The sequence below is a fragment of the Orcinus orca genome, chromosome 14 (assembly GCF_937001465.1).
Source record: "Orcinus orca chromosome 14, mOrcOrc1.1, whole genome shotgun sequence".
Classification (NCBI taxonomy): Eukaryota; Metazoa; Chordata; class Mammalia; order Artiodactyla; family Delphinidae; genus Orcinus; species Orcinus orca.
In genome coordinates, this window is record NC_064572.1 from 66,150,299 (window position 1) to 66,161,349 (window position 11,051).

General features: G+C 45.0%; 1 protein-coding gene across 3 annotated transcripts; it reads left to right on the plus strand.

Annotated features, from left to right (window-relative positions):
- Positions 1-1,841: 1,841 nt before the first annotated feature.
- On the plus strand, positions 1,842-11,026 carry GSTO1 (glutathione S-transferase omega 1). 3 transcript variants are annotated; one of them, XM_004265876.4, is made up of 6 exons: positions 1,842-1,982; positions 2,181-2,289; positions 5,508-5,730; positions 8,399-8,497; positions 9,909-10,015; positions 10,807-11,026. In XM_004265876.4, exons 1-6 carry the CDS (start codon positions 1,949-1,951, stop codon positions 10,958-10,960), a joined length of 726 nt encoding a protein of 241 aa, XP_004265924.1. In that variant the 5' UTR covers positions 1,842-1,948; the 3' UTR covers positions 10,961-11,026. The 3 variants fall into 3 exon arrangements, with proteins under 3 accessions (XP_004265924.1, XP_033276967.1, XP_033276968.1); XM_033421076.2 differs by having other exon boundaries at positions 1,934-2,078; XM_033421077.2 differs by lacking the exon at positions 9,909-10,015 and having other exon boundaries at positions 1,934-2,078.
- Positions 11,027-11,051: the final 25 nt, after the last annotated feature.

An 11,051-nucleotide genomic window follows, 5' to 3' on the forward strand; every position in this document is an offset into this window, starting at 1 on the left:
GAAAAAGGTTCATTGCAGTTGTAATTAGTTAAATTAAGAGGAGGTCATACTGGAGTAGGATGGGCCCATAATCCAATATGACCGGTGTCTTTATAAAGAGGGGAAATTTGGACACAGACATGCACCCAAGGAGAAGGGCATGTGAAGATGAAGGCCGCTATTTGTTGATACTTCTACACTCCATGGAGCACCAGATTGCCACCTAACCACCAGAAGCTAGAGGAGAGGCACAGAACCGATTCTCCCTCAGAGTCTTCAGAAGGAAACAACCCTGAGGCTTGTGCAACCTTGATCTGGGACTTACAGCCTCCAGAACTGTGAGAATAAATTTCCAGCGTTTAAGTCACTCAGTTTGTGGTATTTTGTTAATGGCAGCCCTAGCAAACTAATACAGGCATGGAGTCAGGATCAAACTCAGGCAGGAAGCCTCCAGGATGGGCATGCTTATCACCTCACTCTGCAGCTCCAAAAATAGAGCTAAGCAAAATAAAAACACTCCCTGCTCCTTCCTCCCCAAATAAACAGCACAGGAGGTACCAGCTTGGAAATCTATGCGACAAGTAAGACATTGACTACTCTTTTCAGATACACACAGTATCTGTTCTGTGTGCCCTGGAACCCCCTCTTTCCTGATTGAGGGGGCTGATGGAGTGAATGATCTGGCCAGACATTTTTCATAGACCTGCAGACTAAATTCACTAACCCACCTGCCTGACTCTAAGCATGTGCCCCTACTAGGGCTTCAAAATCCCCGTATTTAATAGATTTTTGAAAGCTGCATCATCATTCTGAGATTAGTAATATCCAGGTTTGTGCTGTTTCCTTTGGGTTAAAATTAAAAGGATGTGTCCTAAGGGTGACAGTAGAGACAGTGACCCTCCCCAGTAGTCATATTAAGTTAGTACAGACAGGAAAAGGAAATGGCTCTCCAGGTGGCTGGGCGACCTGGCCCTGGGCTATGGAAAGGAACCTTAGGAGAGCATGTTCTGGAACCTTGAGCAAGCACTGGCCCCGGGGGCCACAGGCTCTGAGGTAAGGGCAGCCTTTGGGTAGAGGGAGAGCTGCAACCAAGTCGGAGCCACGTGACTTGGGCCTGGGCATGGGTCCCTGCTGCCAGGGCACGGGGTGTGGGAGGTCAGGGTCTGGATCCGGTGTGGGCCCACGTGCCGGCAAACTGGAGACCACCATCCGTCGGGGTCAGGGAAAGGCTCTGAGGATTTTGAGCTTCATTTGTGCATTTTTTTTTTCCATTGCACCAAGAGAACACCAAGTCTTTACTACACGAATTCCTATGAAACAGCTCCAAGAAAAAACCCACACGTAAAAGAAAAAACAAAAACAAAACGAACAAAGCCACACACAGGGACGGGGTGGGGGAAGGCGAGTGGTGCCCCCCCTCTTCTGCGCCCGGGCCACTGGGGGCCGGTGAGGATCTGAGGGCCGCCGCACTTCCGCACTCGCTCGAGATGCTGAGCCGGGCCAGGGTCCCCCTCTGGCACCGCGGGGAGCCCTCCACGCCCTCATTATCTCTGGGTGACTTAGGGCCACCAAGCCTGCTCCCAATGCCCCAACGCTGTACGGCTGGGCTGGCTCGTCATGGGAGCACCTCTTGGCCAGCAGGCTGAACTTTGGTGCGACCGTCATCTGCGGTGTTTGAAGCTTTGCCCCAGCAAACCGGGAAGGCCGGCCCTGGGTCGGGGCTTACGGGGTGGGCGTCTAGCTACGATCTCCCACAAGGCGCGCGGGAGGCTGCGGCGGCGCGTTCCTTCTCGCGGAGAGTGGGGAAGCCAGCCTGGGCGCGGGGTCGGATCGCCCAGGAAGCCTTCTGCGCGCGGGTTGCTGGCACTTCTGGGAGAGACGGGGAGGGAGGGAGGGAGGAAGGGCGGGGCGACCGACCTTCGGAATCGCCTGCAAGAGCGGGCGCGAGCCGGGCCTGTGCTGCGCCGAGATGTCCGGAGGGTCAGCCAGGAGCCTGGGGAAGGGTGAGGCCTGCCTGCCGCGATTCGCGGCTACCCTCAGACGCGTGTCGGGGCCAGGGCCTGGGGGCTGGGCTGCTCCGGAGCGGAGCCACGCAGGAGGTCTTCCACCCGCGGGAAACTGACCAGGCCCGGGGGGGGCGGCGGGAGGCTGAGAGTTCCCGCTGCTGTTGGGGCTGTAACCGTCTCCGCTTCTCCCCGCAGGAAGCGCGCCCCCGGGGCAGGTCCCCGAGGGCCTGATTCGCGTCTACAGCATGAGGTTCTGCCCGTTCGCCAAGAGGACGCTCCTGGTCCTGAAGGCCAAGGGAATTGGGTGAGGATCGAGGCGCGGGCCGCTCCCGGAGCCAGCCAGGAACCAACGGCTGCGGGAAGAGCGGGCGGAAATCTTCGATAGGGTCTCCGCAGCTTCCTTTACTACAAAATACATCAGCCTTTTTTTTTTTGGGAGGGGGAGGACAGAGAAAGTTATGAACCCTATCCTCGGGGGGCGGGAGGAATGCCACAGACACCACCAGTCTAGGACATCCCGTTTAGATTAACCATTTTATGGATCAGAAAAGCTGAGGCTCCAGTAAAGTTAGTGGCATGCAGAGATCCCTCGAATGGTAATCACAGGCAGCTCTTTTAGCTCTGGCAGACCCCTGATTTCTGCTGTACTTCCTTCTCTATCACCCCGCTTCTTTCATGTCCTGTTTATATTGTTTGCTGTTATTCTGAGACTATAGTCCCTTCCTGAATAGTCGGTAATTTGCCCCCTTGAAGAGTCCAGACCTTGACCCTCCGCTGGACAGAGTGCTGAGTTAACTGTACTGTGAATATTCCTATAGATTGGGTTGTTGGTTGAGTGAAATAAAGTGTTTATGTCTAAAAATTCAGACTTTTGGGAAGCCTCACTGAAACTATTAAGGTGATTGACATATGGGTTATCCACAGGAAATATGCAAGTCATTGGCTTTTCCCTGAGCTGAATAGCCATTGAACCGCCTCCCTTCCAATGACCTTTGGAATCTGTTGAACAGACATTACCTGTAGTGTGGAAGTTTAAAACAAAGCCCCCATGACAAAGAAATTTTCCATGTATGTGCTTAGAATTTGTAAACTAATTTTAGTCTTCTTGGGGGAGAATTAAGCAGGCAATTCTTTTCTCTAAAAAAATAAGTAAGATATATTCTAAAGAAAAAAAACAAATTATCTTTGAATTAGTCATCACTTCAGTAGGATTTGCATCTTATTTTGGATGAAACAGATTGTGAACACATAGCAAAATATTCAACAGTAACATTTATCAAAACATTATTTTATCCAACTCTTGTAATGTTTACTGTATTAGTCAGGATTCTTTTATTGCATTTAAGAGATACCCATTTCAGTTGGATTGAAAAAAGACATATCTTCTGCTCATACAATTGAAAAGTCCAGGAGCAAGAGACAGCTGGATCTGGGGCCACAAAGTCCTGGGTTAGTGCCCTTCTGGAACTCTGGGTTGAAAACAACCATATCTTATTGGGACAGTTTCCCAAAGGAAAATTGCAGTGATTTTACATAAAAGTGTGTGTATGGAGGGTGAAGGGTGTAACAGCTGCCAGGCAGTGCGAACAACAGGGGTCTGCTATGTTTATGGATCAGTTTTGAGTCCCAGAAGGCTTTGATTAGAGAGGTACTAGATTTTACCACATGATAGAATTTACTAAAGCATGGATTTCTCTAAAAGGTGCATCTTCCGACTTGTTGCAGCAGATATGTTGCCTTGTTGGCTCACCATGCCAGGTTAGCAAAATGCATGTGTGTTCTGAGAACTTTCTTTATGACAAAAGCCCAGGATTTACCTTTTCTTTTCATACTATAAAATTTCAGAAATGTTGATAATTCCTTAGCAGGGAACGTCATTTTTCTTGCAGTGGCTTGTATCTGAAGTGTCCGGTAATCTGACAGCACATGAACCTTTTCGTACATACACACAGATACCAGTGTTCAATCTGGCTGTTCCTTTGTTTCCATGGGGGGAGGGATTGCATATTTAAATCCTCAGGATAATGCTGTTGTAGCTAGCTGCTGAGGTGGATGAGGAAATAGGAAACAAAAGGTGCTGAGTATATTATTTTTGAGTAGCTAATCTGTTCTGTTGAACACTCATCCAGTTTTGACAATGATATGGACCTGGCTTTAACAATTATATGAAACTTTCTTTTCTCTTATTTCCCCTAAAACCTCTTAGGCAAGATACAAGTTAGTTCTAAAAACAATCTTAGTATAGCCTGGACTTCACCTGTTTTTCACACTTAGTGTGATTTACCCATGAAACATTTTTTAAAAGTATCAAGGCATGGAGATTTAATCTGAAAGTTTATTTCGTGGATGGATTTTTTGGGTTCCCTAATATTCTTGAAAAAAGTGAGGAACTTTCTATTAAAATTAGCAAAGGAATTGAATTTTATCATGTTGATTCTCATACAATGGAGTGGTGGGGTGTGGAGAAACTCAATTAGTTGGCTCATATATTTTTACAATTAAGATACTTCTTAGTCCCAAATGGAGTATCTAATTGACAATCTTGAAGCATTTCCACTTATTTATTCAACAAATGTGTATTGAGTACCTATCTGAAAATGTTTATATTTCTTCATAGCATTTAAATCTACTTATAACTTTGCTGATTTACATGTTGGTTTATGAATATGACCAAGACACACAAGATCCCTGCTTTCATGGAGCTTACATTCTAGGGAGGTGACATAACAAACATAATTAAGTAAGCAAAGTAATTTCAGTTACATATTATCAGTACAATGAAGAAAGTAATTCAAGAAATATAAAAAAGGCCAGTGTGGGGTTTCCCTGGTGGCGCAGTGGTTGAGAGTCCGCCTGCCGATGCAGGGGACACGGGTTCGTGCCCCAGTCCGGGAAGATCCCACATGCCGCGGAGCGGCTAGGCCCGTGAGCCATGGCCGCTGAGCCTGCGCGTGTGGAGCCTGTGCTCCACAACGGGAGAGGCCACAGCAGTGAGAGGCCCGCGTACCGCAAAAAAAAAAAAAAGGCCAGTGTGGCCAGATCATAATGACCAAAGGAAAAGTCATAGGAAGCAGATGTGACAGGTAAGCAGGGGCCACATCAAGGGGTATAGAGTTTATCCTCATTGCAATGAGGAGCAAGCGAGGGGTTGTAAGTAAGCAGGAGGGTGGCCTCATCCAATTTACTTTTGTGTGTGGAGAATGGACCGTAGGGAGGTTACAGTGGAGGCAGAGGGGCTGGTGGGACTATTGTAGAGGTCCAGGTGGCAGATGACCTCCTAGATGAGGTGGCAGTGTTAAAGCTGAGAAGTGGATGAATCCAGAACGTGATTTGAAGGTCTAGCTGACAGGTCTTGCTGATCCATTTGATTTGAGGAAGAGGTGGCAGGGGGAAGGAATCAAGGCCAAGCTGACTCCGAAATTTCGGGTCTGACCAGCTAAGTGGATGATAAGACCAATGAGGCTTTATTCAGGAGTACAAGAAAAATGTTACTCTCTTCATTGTCTTCTATGTGTTTTTCAGGCATGAAGTCATTAACATCAACCTAAAAAATAAGCCTGAGTGGTTCTTCAAGAAGAATCCCTTCGGCCTGGTGCCAGTTCTGGAAAACAGTCAGGGTCAAGTGATCTACGAATCTGCCATCACTTGTGAGTACCTGGATGAAGCATATCCAGGAAAGAAGCTGTTGCCAGATGACCCCTATGAGAAAGCTTGCCAAAAGATGGTCTTTGAGTTGTTTTCTAAGGTGTGTGTTCAAGAAATTTCAGCTCCTATGTAACACCTTTGTTTTTTAAGCTAAATCACTGCTGTCACTGATGGTTCAGTGATTTGGGTGGGGAAGACAAACAGGATTATGCTCTTGTCCGCTTGGACATGTCCTACGAGCCCTTTCATGGTCCAGATCCTTTTTACTTCCCAAAGTTACACCTCTCCACTCTTCTCCTAACACTTTATATTCCTGTCATGCTGAATGATTTTATTTTTCCCAAACTTGCCACCTTCTTCTCAACTCTTGCTGGAAGACTCTTCCCCCTTCTCACTTTGCCTGGTTGTCTCCAACTCCTCTTTCCTGTACAGTCTGCGCTCCTGTATGTGCAGAACGTGAGGATGCTGAGGGCCCACTATACTATGCCATTTTATAAAGGACTTATGTATCAGTGGATTTTGGTATCTGCTGGGGGCCCTGGAACCAATCCTTCAAGGAACCAAGGGACAACAGCCTTTGCTCAGATACCTTTGTCTTCTAGAAGCTTGTCCGGGCTGGGTTAGTGCCCAGCTCTGTGTGCCCACGTGTGCTAACTTTCCCCTGTGGGGACTGCCACCTTCTTGCCTGTGTGTTGTACCAGGGCTGTGAGCTCCTTGAGGGTGAGGGCCGTGTCTCCATCACTGTTGGCCCACTGCCTAGGCTTGCGACCAGCCCTTCCTAGTTATGTGACGGTTAGCTAGTTGCTTATTAGTTTACCTCTGTGCCTCAGCTCATGTGTAAAATGAGTATAGTAATTGATCCCATCCCATTGATAAAAATCAGTTAATATAAAACACCTAGAGTCCAACAGATGGTAGATACTCAATGTTAGCTCTTGTTGTTCTAGCCACATTGTCTAGTTGTTGTGAGCATCTTCTGTGTGTTGGCAATAGCTCCTTGTGGACTAAGTAAATGGCATTCCTATAGGAGAACTGTCTGTGTCTTAATTAGCATCAAAGTTAAACATTTGCGTGAGTTCAAACAATTAGTATTAACACAGAAATGACCAACAGTAGACAATGCGAATAGCATGGTCAGGTTATATCTCTATAATTCTGTTACTTTTGTCAGGATATATCTCAGCACAGTAAGAAACATCGTATCTCTAGGGAAAGAAATGGTTAGAGAAATATCCAGAAGGTGAGACTTGTAGGGAGAATATTTTCTTAAAGGAGACATTGCAAAGGGAAGTCAATGGGGAAGGAAGAGGGAGTTGTCTGGCTTAGCAGAACGAGAGTGAAAGAATACTAGAGATGGTTGCCATCAAAGATGATGGACAGGGAATATGGCATTTACAAGAAAGATGCTGGAGAATTTTTAAAAATAGTAACGAGATTCATTGTACTGTCCAGAAAGAAAATGAGCTAACAGCTGGAGATGCCCACCATTACTTCCCTCACACTCAGGGAAGAGGTGGCCTTAAGCACTATTATGACACCACCCTCCTGGCCCCAGTTCAGCAAACCAGAAATGCCCCCACCTGCATCCACAGCCAAATCATCTTCTCTCCTGGGAACTTGGAAATGAGACACAGAGACCAAAACAATAAATGTTGAGGTTTTAGAGGTGTATGTATATATCATTGGAGACGGCAAATCAAAGTCACACAAAAAAAGAATTTTTAAGGAATCAGAAATTAAGAGCATTGCAAAGGGATTTGACATTTGGAAAATAACAAGGAGCAGACATTTAAGGAGAAGCAGAGATGAAAGACCAGGTAGGCCCAGATGGAAACGTGGAAGGAAGGGCTGCCTGCACACCTTCAGTTCCAGTGACGGCAAGCTGTACCCTGTGATGGATGGGCTTCCAGGACATTCTCCTGTATTTTTAAAAGTGCCTTTTTACTTCCACTGGACAAGTGGACTTTTGTCTCTTGCAGTGAGACAATACCAAAGACCGAGCATTAAAACACAAACACTTCCACCACAAGCATCAAAGCATCTGACAGGACACCTGTCAAGTCTTCAGGTCATCAACCACTTTGAACTGTCTTCTCATGCCCTCCCCAAGATAGAAATCAGGAAAATCCCCTTCCCAGCTCCCTTTGCAGCTGGGGCCAAGGTCTGGACCTAGACTCTTCCTCTCAGACACACACATGTTAGGGTTCAATTCAGAAATGAGCCATGTGGGGAAACAGGCTTGGTGTGGGGCACTGGTTCTACTGATGAGGGTGGCTGGTGGCAGAGCTCCTGGCTTTCAGGAGCTGCGGTGGTTGCCAGGTTGAATTCCAGAGTGGCATTGGTTACCTCAGAGTCCAACTTCTGGCAGTGGCACAGACTGTAGCATCTAGTGCTCGGTTCACTGGTGGTAGTGGGTGCTTCCCATCAGGTCAGTTCCCAGCATGATTCTGAAATGTTCCAGACGTGTTTGTTCAGCCTCTCAACAATTCTGTGAGCCACTCAGTGTCCTTTTAGGACATTTTTGACCCAAGCTCACCAATCGGCTTCTCTTATTTGCAGCTTATAAAATCCTGACCAGTACAGCATCTAAGGCCACAAAACTGTTTTTGAGATCAGTACCTGACCTCTGTGAGCAAAGGAATTGGTGTACTTTTGAAGTTTCTAGAACATCCTGACACTGGGTCTATGAGGGTTCTATGGCGCTTTTATATGGGGGGCTGGTATAGTTAGCGTCACACTGATAAACTAAGAAATTACTCTCTGTCTAGGTACCACCTTTGTTATTAAGCTTTCTTAGAAGGCAAAATAAGGAAGACTGCTCTGGCCTGAAAGAAGAATTGCATAAAGAATTCAGCAAGCTAGAGGAGGTAATTAATCCCTTCTCCTTGATTTTTATTGAAGTGATACATTGTATCTGCTGTCACCTTCTACTCTTTTCTTCATACTCCCATTTCCAAAATCACTTTAATTAGCAATAATACCAAATAGGAAATTTTAGTTTACAACAGATAGCAGCTGTAAGCTGTTGTGTTTAAGATACAAACCAAAACACCTAAAAATGGTTTGTCATGGGCTTGCTTTTAAAACATTTTATCGCACTGACATGAAAATATCACGGAAAAATTTCACCCACATTTCCAGTTTTTCACCTGTTATTTTTCCATGCTTGTTTTCAGTCCTTGAACATATATATTTTTTATATATATAAATTTATTTATTTTTGGCTGAGTCAGGTCTCTGCTGCTGTGCACGGGCTTTCTCTAGTTGCAGCGAGCAGGGGCTACTCTTCATTGCGGTGTGCGGGCTTCTCATTGCAGTGGTTTCTCTTGTTGCGGAGCACGGGCTCTAGGCACGCGGGCTCAGTAGTTGTGGCTCGTGGGCTGTAGAGCGCAGGCTCAGTAGTTGTGGCGCACGGACTTAGTTGCTCCGTGACATGTGGGATCTTCCCTTCCCGGACCAGGGCTTGAACCCGTGTCCCCTGCATTGGCAGGTGGATTCTTAACCACTTCACCACCACCCTTCACCCTGTGTATGACTCCTGTACAATTTATCCATTTTAGTCCTGATAGACAGTAAACATTTCCACTTTGGGGATGTAACAAATAGTGTTTCAGTGAACATTCTTATACCTATCTTTTGGTGAACATATGTTCACATTTCCAAGGAATATAATTACTGGATTATACAGTATGCATGAACTCAGCTTTAGTAGATACTGTTAAAACATGGTTGTACCAAATTATTGATACATTCCTATCAGCAGTAGATCCACACCCTTACTAAGTTTGTCTTGTTCATTTTAGCCATTCTGACGGATGTGAAGTGGTATGACATTTTGGGTTTAATTTGCATTTCCCTGATGACTAATGTAGTTGAGCACCTTTTCAAATGGTTATTGGCCATTTTGACCTCCTCTTTTGTGAAGTCCAAGTCTTGCCCAGTTTTCTGATGGGTTTTCTGCCTTTTTTCCTTTTGATTCCCAGGAGTTCTTTCTATATTCTGAATACCAGTCCTTTGTTGGATATATCTATTACAAAGATCATGCACTCTGTAGCTTGTTTTATTTTTCTCCATTTTCCAGTTTATTTTATTGACCGTTTTGCTTCATCCCAAACCAAGAGATTCTAAAGCTTAAACTAATCAGACAAAAAGCCAACTTGAATATGTCAGGGTTAAACCTGCTGCTCTCACTTTCTTAACTCTTGCCTTCATCATTTCTTTTGATGAATCTTACCAGATGCACAAATAACAAGTACTCTTATGCTGTTTAATGTTCAGGTTCTGACTAATAAGAAGACAACCTTCTTTGGTGGCAGTTCTCTTTCTATGATTGATTACCTCATCTGGCCCTGGTTTGAATGGCTGGTAGCCCTGGAGTTAAATGAGTAAGATATTTGAATATTTTGTGCTTAATTTAGGATAATGATAACTGAAATAGTATATACTAACCTTTTTTTATGAACAAAAATTAACATATCTCACTCAACTGGCATGAATGGGAGCAAGCACACAGGAGGAGACTTGGACGTGCCAGGGCATGTCCTATACCTACACTCACCATTTTTCATCCTTGGGGCCGGTAGGGGTGGGGAGTTCTGTGACATGTAGTAAAATGTTTTAAAAGTAATTACTCCTTCCCTCCTGGTTAAAAATCCATAAGGATGTGCATTTTCATAAGGATTTCAGGAAGGATTGTATGACCAATGCTACCTCCCATTTACCATCAAGAGTCCCACACTATTTTCCAAACTCAGTGTTTCAAAGTTTGGCAGCGACCTTGGCTTACTGCCAATTCTTCGAGCTTAGAGCTATTCAGGGTTACTTTTAGTCACAATCTGACCATAGAATAACAAATACATAACATTCTTGGTTGTCTTTCATGTTCTCACTTTAAAAAACTATCAGCCTCCGTTTGGACAAGTTCTCATGCTAACTGAGCAAGTCACTTCACTCTAGTCTTAGATTCCTCTTCACAAAACAAGGACCTCTACAATATCTTCCAAATCTCATATTCAACGATTACATGCATCTTAAATAAGTATTTTTAAAGAACTATTTTTAAAAGTTAGAGGAAAACAGTATGAAACTGCAGAGTGGTAATAATGATATATAGGAGAATTTGCAATGCCTTCCTACTTAGCCTTGCTCACACCTTCATTCTTTCCATCTCCCACAGGTATGTAAACCACACTCCAAATCTTAAGCTCTGGATGGAAGCCATGATGAAAGATCCTGCAGTATCATCCCTCTTCATTGATCCAAAAGCCTTTCGAGGTTTCTTAGATCTCTACTTGCAGAACAACCTCGAGGCCTGTGACTATGGGCTCTGAAGGGGACAGGATATATCGGATAATATATCGGTTCGCTAATATGAATAATAACATGCTTTTATTTTACCAAGTGCTCTCACGTCTCACTGGA

Bases quoted from the DNA above. Each gene is read 5' to 3' on its own strand.
- GSTO1 (XM_033421076.2), top strand. From the start codon at position 1,949: ATGTCCGGAGGGTCAGCCAGGAGCCTGGGGAAGGGTGAGGCCTGCCTG. The intron at 2,079-2,180 runs GTCTTCCACCCG...TTCTCCCCGCAG, and splicing joins GGAGCGGAGCCACGCAGGAG to GAAGCGCGCCCCCGGGGCAG. The intron at 10,016-10,806 runs GTAAGATATTTG...CATCTCCCACAG, and splicing joins GTAGCCCTGGAGTTAAATGA to GTATGTAAACCACACTCCAA.